The following is a 20,984-nucleotide window of genomic DNA, read 5'->3' as shown; positions in this document are numbered from 1 at the left end:
GTGCTTGTTTCTTCTGATCGCCTTTTTCCGAACCTGTCCTGCACGCGAGGGTGCTGCGTGCGGTACCTTTATGTCATCGTGGGATACCGACCGGTACTCTCTGTGTCCTTCGTGCAGGGAGCATCGTTGTGAGCAGGGTTCTCCCTGTGTTGAATGTAGGGAGTGACCTGCCTCCCAATGGGAGAAATTTGGACGGCGCAGGAGGAAGAAGACTAAGCGCAATCCAGAGCCCACAATATCTCTCGCTTTGGAGGTCTGCAGAAGTCATCTGTCTCCTGGACCCTTCATGCGTGGTTGAGGTGATCGCTTGCGTTCACTTTCCAACGGCATCCTGCTGATGACGATCCTACTCGCCATCCTGATGCATTGTCGTCGTTAACCTTCAGCCTTCTATTTCTCTCCACAGGAATACTTTGGCTGGAGTGGATGATCTCCTAGAGACCAGTGCTCTTTCCACCAGCGACGCGCAGGGACAAGCTTCACCATCTTCTCATCCTTCGGGGTCACTTCTGATCATCATTCGCTACGATCTGACGTTCATCAGGATCGAAGGTCATCGCGATCCTAACACTCTTCGTCCAGAAGGTGTTCCTGCTCTAGAGCTTCACGCTCATGAGACCAACAGTCTTGATGCTCTCCTCGGAGGCATTCATCTTCACAGGGAGAAGTCTCGCGATCACGCTCTTCTCAATCATGAGCAACTGAGTCTAGACCTAGGTCCAGACGCTTGTGATCTAGATCTTGATTATGTAGATGAGGAGGATGACGCTCACGTTCGTGAGGACGAAGCTCCCGTTCATGAGGGCAACGTTCATGCTTTTGAGGGCACTGTTCACGAGAATGACGTTCACGATTGTGGAGCCAATGTTCACGATCGCCAGGCTGATGCTCAGGTTCGCGAGATAGGCACACACGATGGTTCCGATTGAGAGCTAGACGCTCCCGATCACAAACACTACGTTCACGATCAAGGTCTAGACGTTCCTCGTCTAGAGGTAGAGGTAAGCGTTTGCGCAGTCCATCAGCTCATCGCTCCTCAACTCGTCCTTCTCCTAAATGACCTCGGACCGACCCTGATGATGAGGCAGGTCGTTCTTCAGATAGGTGTCCAGCTAAACCTCCAGTGCCCTTTGCTGCCTGGGGTGTTTTAGCGAAGCGTTCGCCTATACAACATTATATAACACATCTTGTTATGACGCGTTCACCAACGATAAGGTGGCCCATACTCGGCAGCCCTCTCTGGCGACATAGGCTGGCGTAGGTGTACCTTTTGTAGCAACAGGAATGCCCGAGGCTTTCTTCTTCCAGTATGGCTCCTAGTGCTCGTGTTGCGAGCACTTCTGCTTGTGAATCGCGCCCTTTGTTGTGTGAAATTCGCGATTTTGCACACAAATTGGCGATTTCCACAAGTGATTCACAAGCAGAGGTTTCGAAACCGCAAGCAAGTGTGGTACCAATACCTCCGGCTTCTACCACCTCTAGCGGCAGGCCTATACTCTTCCCAGAAGGGTTTAAGGAGCTTCCTAATAGGTACGCTGATGTGCGTATCAGTCTGGACCGTGGTCCTCGTCCATCGAAAGAGCATCTCCTGTTGCCCCAAAAACTCTCCCCTATGTCTGCGCAGGATCCCTCTAAGGTTCCCCCTTGGGGACATTCTCCTCCTGGATTTTCAAGGGAACCTCAGGACTTACCAAAGGGTTCTGAACTCCCTACATGGGTGAGTACCTTCCTCTCTACCCTGCAAAAGTCCTTTGGTGTGGCTCCACTACTGCAGTCTCCGACTGCTCCAGTCAGAGCTACTCCACGAATTCCCTTGGATTCTTCTTCGAATTCGTCTCTTGGGAGTCTTGACCCTAGAAGGAGACTATTGTCGGACAAGGCGCGAAGATCTCCACCTTGATCTCATGCTGAGGTGCCTCTTTCTTTTGATTCTTATCTGGTTAACCTTCCCTTTACTCGTTGAAGACAAGGGAGACCATGACAAAGAGACAAAGAGGAGGATGAGAGACGTAACTCCACTGCACGCTGATCTTGTCCATCATAGGACAAGAAGGGACATTGGCTCTCCCAGGGAGATCTCTTTCCACCCCTTCAACCCTAAAGAAATTGAGGTAGTGTTTGGACCAGCGTCCTATCTCTCTAACTCCAACATAAGGATGAGCTTACAGCTCCTACTGCTGAGGCTTCGGCTATTGGTGTTCCAAAACCCTCGCAAGTTCCTCCTTCCAACATCTTGAAGGAACACTTCCCTGTGTGAAGGGAATCTAAAGACACCAAAACCAAGCCTAAGAATGATGCGGCAAGGGAAACCCATTTGGCAGAGGCACACAGAAGGTCCTCTGTTGCGGGTCCCTCGTTCGATTCTGTTGACGACCCCGACCTACCCCAAGCTCTGGACGTGAGCCTGGAGGTAGATGAGCCATTGGACACAGATGATGAAAATCTTCCGAGAGCAGTTAGTCCGAACTTTCTCTCGGAACAAGAAAGACAAGAGTTGGAGCATACCTTTTGGTAGGTCCTCTCTTGTATGAGGGCCATCAATGGGCTGAGTGGAAGGATATGGTTCTCGACGAAATCTTTGAGACTCGGAAGCCCCATAGAACCAGTGCAGCCTTGCTGTGGTCTAAAGACCTGACGGCCGCCTAAAGGAAGGCTATCGCCCAAATAGCCGGAACATCCAGTTCCTTGAGGGCAGGTTCCTCCTCTCAGTCTTTGCCGCTTCCTTTTGTACTACAAAGGAAGTATTACGGGATCAAGGGGGAACCGCTTTCTACCATGTCCCTTGACCCTTCGGTGGAATCTCTGACGAAGGGTCTCCCAGCTCATACCCTCTCCTCTCTGAGGGCCTCCCTCTAGGCAGTCGAGCTCCTCAACAAAAAGAGAGGCGTGAAGTATGCCATGCAGGCTACTTAGTGACTCGACCTATGGTTGGGGTCCATGGGCTTCATGGTGTGCTCCCATGATCTCTCTAAGGAGTCTGATAGGAAGTCTTTGGAGTCTTTCCTTTTGTCGAGTACCCGAACTCTTGGGTTCTTATCGCACGCTGCTGTCAACTTGTAGGCGAACACTATCCTGAAGAGAAGGGATACTGTCATTGGGAAATTCCATAAACAGGTGCCGAAGGTGGAAGTCTCACATGTTAGGAATTCTATCCTTGAGGGTTCTTCTCTCTCTGTTCCAGAGGAGATTGAGAGGGCTGCGGAATAATGGAGGAAATCGTCGAACGATTCTCTCCTCCGTAGGGCCATGACGTCAAGGCCGTATGGAAGACCTTCCCAGTCTTCACGCAGTCAGCAGGCTGCTGCTTCTAATCCCTCAACTTCTAGGTCCTCGGGACCTATCAAGGTGTCTAAATGGCCCTTTCAGCCCAAAGCCCAGAAAGGGAACAAGAGCTTCAGAGGAAAGAAGGGAGCAAAAGGCAGTGGCCAAGGTGGTCACTTCCGCTACGAACGGCATTCCTCTTCACCTAACACCTGTGGGAGGATGCCTGCAATGCCTCTGGCAGAGGTGGCAGTTTCACGGGCAGATCCCTGGGCAATCGAAGTAGTTGCCATAGGGTGTCACATCCCGATCATTCAATCTCTCCCTCCTCTAACATGTGATCCAGCACATTTAAGCTTCTATGCGAGGCGACTCGCAAAGGAGCTGGCCCTCCCGGCTGAAGTCCAGACCATGCTGCGGAAGGGCGCTCTTCAAGAGGTTGTGGATGGGTCTTAACAGACTCATTTTAGGATGGAGACGGCAGACATGGTTATTCAGGCGGTTCGACCAAGGAACATCATGTGCACCCTGGATGTCTAGGACGCATACTTCCAGATCCCAATACATCCGCCTTTAAGGAAGTATCTCAGGTTCATACACGAGGACAAAATATACCAGTACAAGGTTCTATGCTTTGGTCTCGTGACAGCACGTCAGGCCTTTGCCAGACTATTTGCTCTAGTGTCATCTTGGGCTCACAGGAACGGCATTCGTTTCCTCAAATACCTGGACAATTGGCTGATTCTGGCAGACTCGGAGATGACCCTTCTTCGTCACCGAGACATGCTTCTCGAGTTTTGTCAGGATCTGGGGTTCTTAATTAATCTTGAGATGTCATCATTGCTTTGTTCACAGAGACTGGTATACCTCTGTATGATAATAGACACCTTCCAATAGAAAGTCTTCCCATCAGACGAAAGAGTACAGAGGCTGAGAGAAGTGGCTTCACACTTCCTCAGACAGGAAGCTCTACTGGCCTCTTGTTGGTTGAGTGTGTTAGGTCACCTAACCTCTCTCCTCCCTCTGGTTCCAAACAGCCACCTGAGGATAAGATCCCTGCAGTGGTAGCTAAAGTCCGTGTGGAACCAACACTCAGATTCACCGGATACTCGAGTTTCAATTACTCAGGAACAAGTGACGGACCTCCTTTTGTTGGGTTGCAGATGAAAATTTTTGCAAAGGTCAGGATCTTCTCGTCCCCCCCTCCGGACTTGATGCTCTTCACAGATGCATCAAAAGAAGGGTGGGGGTCCCCCCTTGCTGCATCGCACGATGTCCGGCCTCTGGTCAGAGTCAGAAAGGTACCACCACATAAATCTCTTATAGATGAAAGCAACATACCTAGCTCTTTATCATTTCCAATAGTTACTGGCAGGTCAATGGTGTTGAGGAGCGACAACTCCACAGTAGTGGCATACATAAACAAACATGGCGGTACCTTTTCGCGGCCTCTATGCCATCTTGCAGTAAAGATCCTCAGATGGTCAGAAGAACATTCGGTGTCCCTATCGGCCCGCTTCATTCCAGGCAAGAGGAATGTGCTAGCGGACAATCTGAGCAGAGCAACTCGGTAGGCTACAAATGGTCTTTGAATCCTCTGATAGCCAACAAAGTCCTGAGTTTTTGGGGTTCCCCGACTGTAGACCTGTTTGCAACATCTCCAAACAGCAAGCTTCCACTGCACTGTTCTTCAGTCCCAGACCCTAAGGCTCTATGGCAGGATGGATTTAAACAACGGTGGGACAACATCGACGTGTACGCCTTTCCCCTGTTCTGTCTCATGAGAAGACTGCTCAACAAGACCAGAGCATCCAAAAATCTAATGATGACCCTCATAGCTCTGCTATGGCATCATGCAGAGTGGTTCCCAGACCTCCTGCAACTACTAGTTGATCTACCGAGAGAGCTCCCTCCACGACCAGATCTATTCAAACAACCACAAGCAAACATCTTCCACAGAACCAAGCAGTCGCTTCGACCTCACGCATGAAGACTGTCCATCGTCTCCTCTCTCAGAAGGGCTTTTCACAACAAGTTGCGGAGAGAATGTCTAGATACTTTGTAAGTCCTTAGCCTCTGTGTACCAGGCAAAATAGACTGTCTTCTATGGTTGGTGTCATGGAAGGAATATCTCTCCTCTCCATGCCTCTATCCCCATAATAGCGGAGTTCATTGTATATCTACAGGAGGAAAAGCTCCTTTCAGTCTTGGCGGTGAAAGGCTATCACTCAGCCTTGAGCCTCGCCTTTTAGCTGAAAGGAGTGGACATATCCTCTTCGTTGGAGCTTTCTTTACTCAAAAGGAGATGAGATTACTTGCCCTCAGTCAGAGATAAGGCCTCCTCCTTGGAACGTTGTTCGCGCTTTAAGGTCCTTAAACGGACCTCCTTACGAACCATTACGCCATGCAACTGACTGAAACCTCATTTTCACGATGGCGTTCCTGCTCGCTTTAGCCTCGGCAAAGAGATGGTGAACATCCTGGCTTTATGACATCGCCCACTCAAAGGGATGAGGGAAAGTGACATGGCTTTGTCTCTGGGTTCATTGCTAAGACTCAAAATGGGGATGGGGCGGGTACTGGACCCTCGATTCGGGCCCTTTCAGATTATGAGTCTCTATTCTGTAACCAATGATAATGTCAGGATGCCAGAGAACTTCATATCATTCATTCATTCTGTAACCAATGATTCGGATCTATTGTTACTATGCCCAGTGAGGAGTTTGAGATATTATCTTAAACGCACTGCAGCAACACGGCCCCGACTAATATCTCTTTTTGGTAGCTCTGGTATGGGGAAGAGGAGTATCACTAAAAATACTGTTTCATCCTGGATTTGCCAGGTGACCGAAAGAGCTTCAGTCCCTGATCCTCCTCTGGCTCGATGACCTAGAGCCCATGATGTCAGGGTCATCAGTACTTTTCTGGGATTTAAACACAACTTTTCTGAGTTGCAAGTAGTACAATTGGGTGTGTGAAAATGACAAAATACATTCACAGGCCACTATTGGAAAGATGTGACCCACAGGAGACTCGATACATTTATTATCGGTCCTTTGGTGGCTGCTCAACAAGTGGTTTAAGAATACTTTGTGTTCCTTGTTGGACAAGTAGCTTGGTTGGAGGCATTGGTTACCCGGGTTAAGACTGGGATGAATGAGATTGTCTGGCTTTCCTTTCTTAGTCTTCGTACCCCCTTGGGGTACAGCACCATGGGTCCCTCTGCAAGCTGGCTTCAACCTCTGCAGGTAATTATCACTTCCCTTGCATAGCTTAGTATGTCATAAATTTATATACTGTCCAGGTCCCTGTTGCTTCCCGCGAGGTCTGCAATAGGAAATGTCTTTACTAATTTCTATATAAACTCTAAAGATGTTCATATAAGACGTACATAACTGGTGACAATGAATTGCTCAGGCTGCTATGATACTCACTTTGTATGTTTAGCGAGGTATCAAAGTTTTCCTTTGACCACAGTCATGTACTGTACTAGGTAAAACTGGGTCAATGTCCATGCCAGAATTAGGACTTCCTCCCACCTAAGAGTGAGTCATCCACATAAATAACGAAAGGTTTCTTTGTATGGGAACAAATGACAAATATGGAGATAATTTGTATTTTCACCTAATACAAACCTGTAGTTATTTATATAAATTGGCCCGCCATCACCTGTTCCCCAGAAATCCTGCCTGCAATCAAATGTGATATAGCTGACAGCTGTGAGAGTATTTATAGAGGTGGTTGGGTACCCCCTAGCCAACCCTGGGCTACCCACTCAAGGGGATAGGCAGGGTTGGTACCTCGCACTTTCAGTCTAATGGTTACCTTCCAGCTTTGCCGAAAGAATATCTATATAAATAACTACAGGTTTGTATTAGTTAAAGAAAAATACAAATTATCTCCGAATTGCTTATTTTTGTTTAGTGATGAATTTTATCATAGGATATATCTTTAGTAAGTTTTGTTATTTTTCAGCCATGCAAAAAGCTCACCCCTGAAAAAATATTTCCCACCAAGAATAAAGCCTCATCTCCTGGAAAGACTGCTGAGAAGAAGAATTCAGAGACAGAAGAGAAGGAAGACACTAGTATTATACCTGTAACTAATGTAAAAAGTGATTTGGTTGAGCGAGATGCTGAGAAAATAATCGTCTTAGTCCTGTACATAAAGAACGTTAACAAAGAAACAGCTTCTGTAAATTTCCAGGAGGACTCTGTTATTGTTCATTTTTCTTCAAGGTTAGTATACTGAGGCCATCACTGTGCAGTAAATTGTTTTTTTAAATGTCTAGCTGACACTTATGGTAAATTATTAATCAAGTAGTAACTTAGAAACTTTAACTGTTTATCTAGACCCCTGTTTCAGTTGTGTAATTACCATTGTAGTACTGTTTTGTAATTACATATTTTGCTGAACTTTGGTCGAAGTATTCGGCTGTAAAGTTTATCTTAGTTTCGTCATCCTTAGTAAAGCGTGTTTTTTGTTATTAGATATTTTACTTTTCTTTATTAGGCTTCTTATTAAACTGCACATTATAGTGATAGTGCTATAAAGCAAATGGCAGTAGAACATGTATGAAAAGAAGACAAAAGTAGTATATTTTATACCCATAATGGAAGTGAAAAAAAATATATAATTTATATATCAGTGGAAACTTTAATGAAGAAAGTTCTAAAAATTAATATGCAGAAACATTTTCATAAGCAAACCACCTCAAGTAGATAGTTTTGAAGGAGCAAACATTTCATAAGTAAATATTAAGTGCAAATATTGGACTGAATGTGCATGAATAATGTAGGGAACCCTTGAATAACAGGAAAATTCTGATATAGAACGTCAGTATTGTAGTAAATTGTAGCAATTTATTCCAACATGAATACAAACCCTCGTTCTTTTACTTATGAGATAGAAATTAGTGTAAGCTGGAATACGGGCTTAAAAAATTTTAACAAGGTGTCAACAACCATTCCAGTTCTTACTAGTGGTAGCGAGGAAGCACACCCCCGCCTCACTCACAACCCCAATTTGATTTTAGCCGTTGTTGACAACAGATGTTCTCTTCCATGCACCTAGACTGGCTGTCAGTATAAACTTTATTTTTCAGGCATATGCTGCCATGTCTGTGTCCTGGCATGGATCCTCACCAGCTTTGCTCTTCGTGTAGAGGACACTACATGGAGGCGTCTTCTTGCACTGAGTATCGGAAGTGGTCATCCTCCCGTTGGAAGCGGTACGACAGGAGGAAGAATTCTAGAAGGGTTTCTTTCACCTTCAAGGTCTGCCTTGAGTCTAAAAAACCCCGACGACTTCTCCCCTCTCCAGGTAACTTCCCCTCTGTCTCTTCTCCTTCTGTCTCCTCTAGCAGGCGATCAAGTAAGAGCTATGGTCATTTAACTCAAGGAACCCTCGGGTCTGGAAGGTCCTAGGGACTTCCAGGTTCCTTTCAAAGGACAGGTTACTAGAGGTGTTAGTTTGAGGAAGATGATGTGAAAATCTGTCTGATCCCGTGGTGTTGGAGTCAGGTCTTTCCCTTTTAGAGCCGACAGAAGGGAGTCCCTTCCACTTGGTCTGTCGGCTCCTGTACTTTCGCCCTCTGCAGCAGATCCTCAGTACTCTCATAGTGTTGCTCCAGCGTACTCTCCCCTCCTGGTGAGTTCTTTATGAAGTTGTGTTTATCCTTCCTCCTAGGGGTGAGCAAGCTCCTCCTCAGAACAGGCTTGCCCATCCTCCCAGGGTTAGTGCTCAATTGAGCAGATTCCCAGCACATTCATCCTTCGTGATGAGCTCGTGTGAGGACGAGCTTGCTCTTCCTACCTAGAGTAGCATTCAGGCGAGTGTAATCCTCCAGCGCTCTCGCCCTGAGGGGTGAGGCTATGAGCTAAACAGCTAGGTTGGGCTTGCCCATACTCCCCCTTTTGAGCATGCCGACTCATCCTGGACCTTTGGTAGGCACCCTCGCTGGGGAGTTTATCCCCCAGATATCTAATAGACACCAGTGTGACTTGTCACCCGTTTGCCACAGCTTTTTGGAGCTCGTGGATGACTCATAGAGTGATCATTCAGCAGACAGGTGGTTCTCAATGCTTGATACATCTGTCTAGCGAGTCTCGTCAAATCTGCAGCGCGCACTGGCTACTGTGCATTCTCGCCAGGTGGGATCACTTATCACCTGGCTGGGTTGAGAGCTCCGATTGCTGTCTGCTCTTGTGCCAGGTACCCCTGCCCGTGTCTAGTGCTTGCCTTAAACCCAGTAAGCCATCTTTGCTTGCTCTCATGCAGTCTTGTGGTACTCAACACCCCCTTGACCCTTTTTGGCCAGGCTCTCCCACGACTGAAGTGTTTATCTTACCGCCGCACAAGAGGACAACCTGAACACGTGCTTTTTTGCTGTTCTTCCTCTTGAAGAAAGCCTTCAACAGAGACATATCTGCGATCAACCTTTCTGTGACTGATAGCTCTGCTATGGTCACAATTAGAATAGTACCCGGACATTCTACTGTTGCTGGCAGAGTTTCTGAAGAAATTACTGCATTTTTTGACCGTGTCAATATTTACCACAAGACAGTCACATTCCTATGATTTCACGCATGCAGGTTATCCAGCATCTCCACTCTCAAGAGGATTTTTGCAACCATTTGTGAAACAGATTTCTTAGATACCTCAGGAAGTCGTCATCCTCAATGTATGAGGCAAAGTTGGCAATCTTTTGTTGGGGTTGTGAACGGGGTTTCTCCTCTTGTAGCCAATATCCCTCTAACTGCAGAGTTTTTACTGTACAGAATGTTCTCAGCATATAATAAGTTCAAGGGAACCTGTATAAGTCAAATTTTGTTCAATTTTGTCCTAGGGTAGGTCTAACCTGACTCCATGCCTACAGTTTTAAGCTATTTTAGCTACGAAATTCAACACAACGTATATTTCTGTGCATAAGAAAAACGTTAAATCATAAAATTCACCCCCTTGAATTCTAAGTGATATTTATATGTAGGCTAGCCTAGGCCTCGGTACGAGAACTAATAATAAAGATAACCAAACTTCAATTACGTTTCATATTATTGGCATAAGTTCATAATGAATAGCCTATTTGGGGAAATATTCCATAACGAAGAAATCAACAGTTTTCTATGTGAGGCCAGCTGACAAAATGTAAACATCGAGTTATGGTTACGTTCTTAGAAACCTTTATCTTTCTCTTTCTTTAACCTCTTGATAGCTTAATGGTATCGTTAATAATGGTAGTAATAAAATTTAGATTAGCCCATTTATTTTTCATTAAAAAATCAAGCATGAATCAAATGATCCTCACTCATTCTCCAATCTCGCACCATCTCCTCTGTGATATCATAATGCCATTAGCTTTAAATGGCTTTCCTCTTGTGACCTGGAGGAACTTTTAGGGATATAGGAAATAAAGTAATTGTTATAATATCTTTACTAAAAGCTCCTTGCATGTGTTAATATGTTTGTTTATTCGTAATGATCAGCGATGAAATGTAAACAAAACAGTTGTTTCTATTTTAGGTGCCATATTTAGAAAAAAAACATGAAATTACCCTTATTTCATTTATTTGGAATTTCTAAGGATAAAGTAAAATATTCATAATAACATTATTACGTAACCAATACTTGGATAAATATTTGTTACTAATGTTATTGCAGAAGCTAATTGATACACTGATCTGTAAATGCGTTCGTTTGTTCATTATGATTGACGATGGAGCATAAAGTAATGGTTTCAGTTTTCGGCGGCGTGATTAGCAAAAGTATGATATAAATCGTCTTTATTCAATTTATTTTTGGTTTCTAAGTATACAGCAAAATCTACACTGATGTTTTTGTAATTGACCAGTTGTCTCATATAGCGGATATGACTTAAATTCGTTAAAATTTGTCCTAATTTTCAACCTGTCTTATCAAGAGGTTGTCTTATGTGCAAAAATATATGGTAGTCCCTTTTCATATGAAATAAATATCATATTGCAAATGTCGCTATGCTTACTGTATTGAATGATATATTCTATTACAGTACAGTCAGCCCTCCTTAATCGTGGAGATTAGGTAATAGAGACAGTCTCGTAAATCAAGAATCCGCGAATACTTTAAAGCAGCCCTTGGGTGGGTCAACTCATAACCTATCAACTCATTGACCATTACCTACCTGTGTTGACTAACACACTAGGTACCTCAGTGAAGGGATATGGCCGAAATCCATCTACGATAGGAACGATCATGAAGCAGAAGGAAGCTATCAAAGCAGCAATACCTTCTAAGGTCGTGACTGTTTTCTCCAGCAAGAGGAACCACGTCCACGATGAGATAGAGAGACTGGTGCTTGTCTGGATAAAGGACAAAGAAATGGCTGGAGACACTATCACTGAGGCGATAATCTGCCAGAAAGCCAGCGCCATTTTCGATGATCTCGTGCTTGCTCAGGCCGAAGCCGACGCAGAAGGAATATTGAAGCAGGAACCCCCAGAGTACAAGGCTTCTTGTGGGTGGTTTGGAAAATTTAAGAGATGCTCAGGCGTTCATTCGGTGGTGTTTCATGGGGAGGCTGCAAGCTCGGACATGAAAGCGGCCGAAGCCTTTGTTAAGACGTTCGACGAGTTGACTGTTCGAGAAGGCTGCAGTCCCCAGCAAGTCTTCAATTGCGACGAGACTGGCCTTTTTTTGGAAAAAAGGCCTCGTCGAACATTCATCACAGCAGAAGAAAAGAGGCTACCTGTGCATAAGCCTATGAAGGACAGGTTTACCGTTGCATTCTGTGCAAATGCCAGTGGGGATTGCAAGGTGACACCCCTGCTGGTGTATCATTCCGATACTCGAGGCTTCAAGACCCACAAAGTCACTAAGGAACATCTAAACGTGTTGTGGAGGGCTAATGGAAAAGTATTTGGAAGAGGAGCTCCTCCTTATGAAATGCCTACTGGTGCTGGACAATGCCCTGCTCACCCTCCTTCCTCCATGAAGATATTGTAGCAGAATATTCCTTCATCAAGGTTGACTATCTTCCACCGAACGTGACCCCTCTCCTCCAGCCCATGGACCAGCAAGTGATTTCAATCTTCAAGAAGCTTCATACAAAATAGCTCTTCAAGAGATGTTTTGAAATCATTGAGAGACCAACCCTCACCCTTCGTCAATTTTGGAAGGAGCATTTTGATATTGTCATATGCCTCAAAATTATTGATCAAGCTTGGCAGGAGGTTTTGAGGCACACCTTGAACTCTACTTAGAAGAAGCTGTGGCCTGATGCCGTCTCCGCACGAGATTTTGAGGGCTTCCACGCAGACCAAGCTGAAGCAGATTCTGAAAGTTTGACGATCCTGAACCTGTTGCTCAATCTGAAATTGCCGAGATCGTTACACTCGGGAATTCCATGGGTGTGGAAGTTGATGAGGCTGACATTGATGAGCTTATCGAGGAGCACCAATAGGAACTTATGATGGATGACCTGAAAGACTTGGAGGCCATGTGAGTGAATGTCATTCAGGAAGAGTACAATGGGGTTGGATGACCCACTGACTGTTTTCGTCTTCATCGGATGACGCAGCGCCCAGACGGGGCTGGCGTCTTGTATCGAGACCTCTGAAGAGAAAGATTGCCGCTGTCGAACAGTGTCGTGTCATGACGCCTCAGGCTCCAGGTTGCAGCTATTGGAGCAGTCCTGAGTATTTTCCAACGCTGCGCTTTCCTTGAGCGATGTGGAAGACGAATAAGTGTACTGCAAGATATGCAGCAGAAACTCTCTTCCCTCATGCAAGTTTTATCAGCCTACAGACAAGAAGAGAGTGGCTCACCAAGACGCCGAGCGGCAGGATTCTTTACGCCTCGACGCCAAGCGTCACAAAAAGAGTCGAGAGGTTCTTGACGCCGAGCGTCGAGTAGAGGAACAGCTTACCAAGCGTCGGGAGCTTGGTAGCCATGACGCCGAGCGTCGTAAGGAGGGACATCATGCTAAGCGTCGAGAGACTGGTACGCATGACGCCAACCGTCAAGGAGTTGGACGTCGGGACGTTGAGCGTAAGAGCCTCGGACGTCGTGAAACCGGGCGTCAAGATCGCGAACGTCATAGTTCTGAGCATCAAGTGTTGGAACAATGTGATGCCAGGCGTCATGATATTGGACTCCTTGATGCCAGAAGTCAGGATCTTAAGGAGTTGACTCCTAGGAAACAGGACGTCTCTACCTCGAATAGAGACCCGTCCAAAGAAGGGATGGACGGTCACTTTTACCCTAGTGATCATTTAGAGGAAATCTCGGAAGGAGAAGATCCTAAGACCCTTCATCCTTCAGTGGATTTTTACCGAAGAGTTTCCTAATTATTTTGTTCCTGTTGCTCCTCGTTCCCCGCTTTCAGAGTTTATGCTAGGGAAGGCGTCGAAGGAGTCTCTGTTCACGAAGATGGTGTTGTCTCGCTCATCTAGGAGAGCCTTGAGAATGATGGGCGACTTGATGCAATCCAAGAAGGACCAGGGAAAGACTGTTTTTTCTTTTCCCCCGGCCAGATTGGCTTCCAGATCTAGCGTTTGGTAAGAGACTGGAGAAGCTCTCGGCTTTGGAGTTCCTGCCTCTGCCCAAGGAGACTTTGAGTCTGGTGGACGCCCCTCGTCGGACAGCCATGAGAAGAACCAAAGTGTTCTGGTCAACATCGGAGCTGGATCACCTTCTCAAAGGCATCTTCAGAGCTTTTGAGGTGTTTAATTTCCTTGACTGGACTCTGGGAGCCTTGGGAAAAAGGTTTATGCTTTGAAGGATGTGGACACTGAAGTCCTCGTCCACATTATGTCTTGCATGGACAAAGTCTTAAGAGACGGGTCCAATGAGTTGGCAGCCCTTTTTTCGGCGGGTGTTCTTAAGAAAAGAGCCCAAATGTGCTCTTTTTTGGCTAATTTGGTTACAGTGAACCCTCGCTACTTCGCGGTTCGACAATCGCGGATTCACCACTTCGCGGGGTTTTCCCATAACCCATATATATATATACATATCGCGGATTTTCCGGAAAATTCGAAAATACCGCGAAATCTGAAGATAACCAAATACGATATTTTGTTACCTGTAATTCCATTAATACTGTAATTAGTAATATCTGCTCTTACTGATTGTTCATTGCATTACATATGATATATAATTCAGCACAGAAAGAAATAAAACACGAAAAGAGAATGTGATCATACGATAATTCAGTACGTAGTAAAATTAAATCGAACATGAAACACAAATCAGATGCAGTCATACCATATTAGAATGGTGTGTACTGTAATGGATGTGCTTCTTTTCCATGAATCTTTTGTATGTATACGTATGTAGTACAGTACTGCATCCAATAATATTCTTTGTTGCAAAAATCACATTTCGAATACTGTAAGCGTATGAGAGAGAGAGAGAGAGAGAGAGAGAGAGAGAGAGAGAGAGAGAGAGAGAGAGAGAGAGAGAGAGAGAGAGAGAGAGGCGTAAAATAGCGTACAGTACGTAAATTTTTATTATTATTGTTATTATTATTATTATTGTTGTTGTTGTTAATAAAATTATTGTTATTATTATTAATCATTATTATTATTATTATTACTGTACAGTATTATTATCATTATTTATTATTATTACGGTACTGTATTGTACTTAATCTACGTACGTTCAGTATGCGCGGGGGCATCTTCTATGAGTAACCAACGCGCCATAGTACTAAGACGGGTTGTGATTGGTTCAAGCGCTGATAGATGACGAATCAAAACTCAAGTTTTGTTATCTAGCCTGTGATTGGTGTTTTGCCCGCATCTTCTACCCGCAGCATCAAAGTTCTCGCGGGGCTGCATCGTTCACTTTCTCTTTCCGCGTATTGCTGAGTAGACGTTCTTAAGTTTGTGAAGTTTAATCTGTGCTGTGTGCGACTGTTTTAAGTTGAACTTTTTGTTGAACTTTCTGTTACAATGCCTCCCAAGCGTTCTGCTTCTAGTAAGGCTGGTAGTGAGCCTAAACGCCACCGAAGAATGATGACGATAGCTGAGAAGGTTACGCTTCTCGACATGTTAAAAGATGGTAGAAGTTACGCGGCCGCCGGCCGCCATTTTGGCATCAACGAATCCACCGTTCGCTACATCAAGAAGGACGAGGCGAACATTAGAAAGACTGCTGCAATCACCTTTAGCAGATCAGCGAAGCGAGTCGTTACAACGCGTAATAAAACGATCGTACGCATGGAAGGTGCTTTAGCTGTGTGGATTGCCGACTGCCGGAAGAAGAACATAGCGTTGGATACGAACACCATCCAAACAAAGGCTTTGAGCTTATATGAGAATTTTGCTGCAAAGGAACCTAAAGAGGACGACGGCAACCATGCTGAAGATGATGATGATGCAGATGATCCTCAACCAGGGACATCCACTGATTCCCAGCCTCAGAAACGTTTTTCCGCAAGCAAAGGATGGTTCGCGAAGTTTCAGAAACGCTTCGCCCTGAAAAGCGTTTCCCTGCATGGGGAGTCTGCTTCCGCTGACACTGCCGCTGCTGAAACTTACGTGAACCAGACTTTCAAGAACATTATCGCTGAAGGTGGATACAAGCCGGAACAAGTCTTTAATATGGATGAAACCGGCTTGTTTTGGAAGAGAATGCCGTCGCGAACTTTCCTGTTCAAAGAGGAAGCCAAAGCCTCTGGCTTTAAGGCATTCAAGGATCGCGTTACCCTCGTGATGTGTGGCAATGCTGCTGGATTTTTGTTGAAGGCGGGGCTTATTTATAAGTCGAAAAATCCTCGCGCTTTGAAAAATAAAAATAAGAATCTCCTTCCCGTGTACTGGATGCATAATCAAAAAGCATGGATTACGAAGATGCTGACCTCCAACTGGTTCCACCAGTGTTTCATCCCGCAAGTCCATGAATATCTCTTAGAGAAGGGCTTGCCATTCAAGATCCTTCTCCTTATGGATAACGCTGGTGGACACGCAACTGACCTGTCGCGTGAGGGCGTTCAGGTTGAGTTCCTGCCACCCAACACCACGTCATTAATTCAACCAATGGACCAGGGGGTTATCAGGGCGTTCAAGGCCCTCTACACGAAGAATACCTTGGCGGACCTCGTTGCGTGTGTGGATGCTGCCCAAGATGACGAGGATGAAGACTTCAACTTGAAGGCGTACTGGCGGCAGTACACCATAGCCACGTGCCTGCAGAATATTCAAAAGGCACTTCAAGAGATGAAACCTGCAACCGTAAATGCGAGCTGGAAGAAGCTGTGGCCCGATATTGTTTACGACGACAAGGGATTTACTCCGTCGGAAATCCAACACTCTGCAATACGGAAATCTGTGCAGTTGGCTGCCATAATTGGGGGTGACGGGTTTGGCGACATGACGACTGAAGACGTCGACGAGTTGTTGGACTGCCATTCCCAGCCCCTAACTGACGCAGACCTCGAAGACCTGACGAAATCGGCAAGTGAGGAAGAGAGTGAGGGTACCCAGGAAGAGACCCAAGAAAATGTCGAAGAAACGGGCTTAACATTAGAACGGCTTGCCAAGTTCTGCAACCATATGAAGGAGGCGAAAGAAATGTTACAAGAGTGGGACGAGGATATGGTTCGCTCGATGCAATTCTGCAACAAGGTTGATGACATCACGACTCCCTACAGGATGCTCTTGGATCGAAAAAAGAAGCAGCGGCAACAACTTCCGATCACAATGTTTTTTCAGCCTCGCAAAAAAGAGCCAGTTCCTCCTGCTAGTACGCCTTCGGAAGAAATTGAAGAAGTTGAAGAGGTGTCCCAGGAAAAGACACCTCCGTCTGAAGAGACGTAAAATACTATCATTGACTGCACAGTAGAACACATCATCAGCTTCATCATCATCATTTCTACTGTGCAGCAAATTCATCGCCATCGTCATTCAAGTTTTTCTTGAACTTCTTTCGTGGTGAGTACAGTAACAATCTTTATTTTTTACTTTAACCAGTTTTATAGTTTAGTAATGTACGTACTGTATGCATTAAGTTAAAGGGAAGGTTTTAAAAGTCTACATGTTGTAACCTATCATATTTTTTTTGTTTAAAATTTACATTTACGTACGTAAAACAATCTCTCTCTCTCTCTCTCTCTCTCTCTCTCTCTCTCTCTCTCTCTCTCTCTCTCTCTCTCTCTCTCTCTCTCTCTCTCTCTCGTAAATTGTTTTCCTGCTTTGCTACGTACAAGTACTGTATAATTTATATTTGTAAGGTAACATATTTTGTAAATGCTTTTACTGTAAATACTGTATGTACTGTATCATTATTTATCACTATCATCATGCGCGTTAAATGCCTTGTTTGTTCTGAGCGTGGTTGTTTACTGAGCGTACACGCCGTCGTTTCAGGCGGCGTCATAAAGAAAAAGATTTCATTTGGAAGTCCTAAGAAAAATACGTAAACTAAAACATTGGTAATAAAAAAATCAACATACAGTACTGTATAATCAATATAATCGATGCAAAAACTAACCTATACGTACATATATGTGTACACTAAATGAGTTTGTTTCTTCATTATGATCAGAGATGAACGTAAACAAAACATTGGTTGCCATTTTTTATCGTGCTTTTTAGGTGTTTAGGAAACACATGATATAAAATCGCCTTTAATATTTGTGCCTGTTTTAGTTTAGGGTGCTGTAGTACATGCATTAAGTGTTCTGTACATTAAAGGGTGGTTTGTTAACAGTACTACGTACAAGGGAAGGTTTTAAAAGTCCGAATATACATGTTAAATAAATAGGTAAATATGATGTCACTACTTCGCGGATTTTCACCTATCGCGCCCGCGTCTGGAACCTATCTACCGCGATAAACGAGGGTTCACTGTACACCCATACAAAAATCGGAATTGCTGTACGCACCTCTTTCTTCCTCCCTTTTCCCTCGAGTTGGTCAGAGAGGTCTTTTCTGCTTTAGCCCAAAAGGCCACACAGGATTTGGTGTCTAAAACAGCAAGGAAGGTTCTGCCTACTTCCTTCTCGAGCCGCAAACCTAAGGAAGAAGCTCCATTCCATCAGTTTTCGCAGCCCTTTCGAGGGAAAACTTTCAGCAGGGGTAGTACTAGACCCGAGGGAAGGAGAGCAAAGAGAAGAGGCTCGAAACCAGGGCGAAGCAGAGTCTGACTTCATTCGCCTTCAGACAGCAGTAGGAGTCAGACTAACTAACTTCTGGCGCGCTTGGGAGAGGAGAGGAGCAGACCTTTGGTCCATTCAGTTACTAAAGGAGGGATACAAAATCCCTTTCTTAGGGAAACCCCCTTTAGTAGTAACTCCGATAGATTTCTCGTCCAGATACAGGCTATGCAACAACAAATGTGTGTCTAATTGGAGAAGGAGGCAATAGAGAGGGTGCGAGATTTACGGTCACCAGGTTTTTACAACTGTTTGTTCCTGGTTCCCAAGAATTCGGGGGATGGAGACCAGTCCTGGATGTAAGTGCTCTCAACGTCTTCGTTCAGAAAACGAAGTTCTCCATGGAGACATCGAAATCAGTCCTAGCAGCAGTAAGAAAGGACGACTGGATGGTCTCTTTAGACCTCCAGAATGCATACTTCCACATCCCCATCCATCCGAACTACAAGCAATACCTGAGGTTCATGTACAAGGAGGAAGTTTTTTGGTTTCGGACTCTTTGTTTTGGCCTAAGCACTAAGCACCGCCCCTCAAATATTTTCGAAGCTGATGTCAAATGTAGCGGGTATGCTGCATTCAAGAGGTATCAGAGCCTCCCTGTATCTGGTTGACTGGCTACTCACATCTCATTCCTATAATCGCTGCCTGGAGGATCTGCAGATGACGTTGAGGTTATTAGAAGAACTGGGTCTTCTGATGAACAGACACAAGTCTCAGCGGACACCATCCCAAGAGATCCTTTATTTGGGGATGGAGATTCGGAGTCGAGTTTTTCGGGCTTTTCCGTCTGCCTCAAGGACGGAGCAAGCCCTGGTGAAGCTTCTTTGCTTTCTAGAGAAACGAAAGTGTTCTGTGAGAGATTGGATGAGTGTGCTGGAAACCCTCTTCTCGTTGGAGCAGTTTGTCTCCCTGGGAAGACTGAATCTTCGCCCTCTTCAGTTCTACCTCAATCGACATTGGGACATGGGAAAGGAACTGGAGACAAAATGTATCCCCATTACAGAATCCGTAAAAAGTTGCCTTCAGTGGTGGAATGACCCAGTTAAACTTCAAGGAGGTCTTTCTCTAGAACAGAGGAACCCAGACCTTGTGTTGTGTTCCGACGCCTCGGATTTTGGGGATCTTGGGTTCCTGGACAAAATATCAGGAGATCCTGCACATAAACCAGAAGGAGCTGTTGCAGTCCTGTTGGCCCTCAAAGGCTCCGAAGGGTCAGTCCTGAACAGAGTGGTACAGGTCAACGCCGACAACACTACAGCATTGTCCTACATAGCCAAAAAAGGCGGAACCCACTCGAAGTCCCTTTACGAGACTGCGAGAGAACTTCTTTACTGGGCAAAAGAAAAGAATGTAACCCTTGTAACAAGGTTTATTCAAGGGGAAAGGAACGTGATGGCAGACAGTCTCAGCAGGAGAGGTCAAGTTTTGTCCACAGAATGGACACTTCATCAGGAGGTCTGCAAGAACCTGTGGTGGATTTGCGGTCGTACTTGTATAGACCTGTTCGCAACCTCGAAGATGAACAGATTGGAGACATACTGCTCCCCTGTGCCAGATCTCGAAACAGTCCACATCGACGCTTTCCTCCTAGACTGGTCCCACCTGGACGTGTACGCATTCCCTCCGTTCAAGATTGTGCACAAAGTAATGCAAAAATTCGTTTGTTCCATAACTGACATACAAACCACGCTATTTGATAGGGGTTATTACTTTCGGCGGGGGGTAGGGAGGGTAGCTTGCTAACCCCCCCTCACACACACACCTGTGCTTGAGCTCACTTTGCTCTCGGCTTGGGTGGTAGTCGGACGTGTCCGCTCTCACCCTCGCCTCTGACAGCCATTAATGCCTTTTTGCTTTCTCTTCTACAGGTGTGTTTGTGAAGTTGGCCTCTGCTATCATGCGCAAGTGTCCTGGATTACCCGACCGCCCTTGTGGTACGTTTATGTCGGCGGTCGAGACGGACCCTCACACCCTTTGTCCTTATTGTAGGGGCCAACGGTGTCGTAGAACTAATAAGTGTGGTGAGTGTAGGGAGTGGTCTACCTCCCAGTGGGAGAGGTTTTCTCGGCGACGGAAGAAGAAGTCCAAGCGGGATATTTCTCCTTCGAACGTTTCTTTGAAACAAGAAATTCCCAAGGACTCTTCGTCCATTGCCCAACCTCCTTCGAAGCTCTCGCTCGATCGGTTTCTTCCGAGAGACCGTTGAGGGGTAGCGTAGGCCATAGTTCTGTTTCCCGACCTCGGGGTTCGGGAGAGGGCGTTGCCTCCCATAGCGAGGCAGCTCCTCTTCCTTCCCCGGGGGAGGAAATAAATATTAATGTAAGCACTAATGATTTGTTCCAGCTTTGGTGTTCCTTGGGGCTCGAAGGTTCACCCTCTAAGGAAGCCTTGTTTGACATGATCCGGTTGGGTGCCGCTGTCAAACAATCGCCGACTTTGGCAGAGGTTGATCCTCTGTCTATCGTCGATGTTGTGGGGGCAGAGGCTTCCAATGCGATATCTCCGACCTCTGCAACTGATCAACCTGCTATAGCCGAAGGCTTAGTTTCTCCCTCTGCTCAACCTTCGAGGGAGGAACTAAGTCCAACAGTCT

The 20,984-nt window shown here is 45.6% G+C and overlaps 1 protein-coding gene across 1 annotated transcript in view; it reads left to right on the top strand.

Annotated features, from left to right (window-relative positions):
* LOC137652682 (ubiquitin carboxyl-terminal hydrolase 19-like) overlaps nucleotides 1-20,984 on the top strand; it is a 328,815-nt gene that overhangs the window by 33,527 nt on the left and 274,304 nt on the right. Inside the window, exon 4 of the mRNA XM_068386089.1 lies at nucleotides 7,237-7,499. Within this exon, the coding sequence (XP_068242190.1) occupies nucleotides 7,237-7,499 (263 nt within the window). The remainder of the gene's footprint in view (nucleotides 1-7,236; nucleotides 7,500-20,984) is intronic.

The sequence above is a fragment of the Palaemon carinicauda genome, chromosome 1 (genome assembly GCF_036898095.1).
Source record: "Palaemon carinicauda isolate YSFRI2023 chromosome 1, ASM3689809v2, whole genome shotgun sequence".
In the NCBI taxonomy this organism is placed as follows: Eukaryota; Metazoa; Arthropoda; class Malacostraca; order Decapoda; family Palaemonidae; genus Palaemon; species Palaemon carinicauda.
The sequence above is the reverse complement of the archived record's forward strand: the minus strand, read 5'-3'. Positions and strand labels throughout refer to the sequence as shown.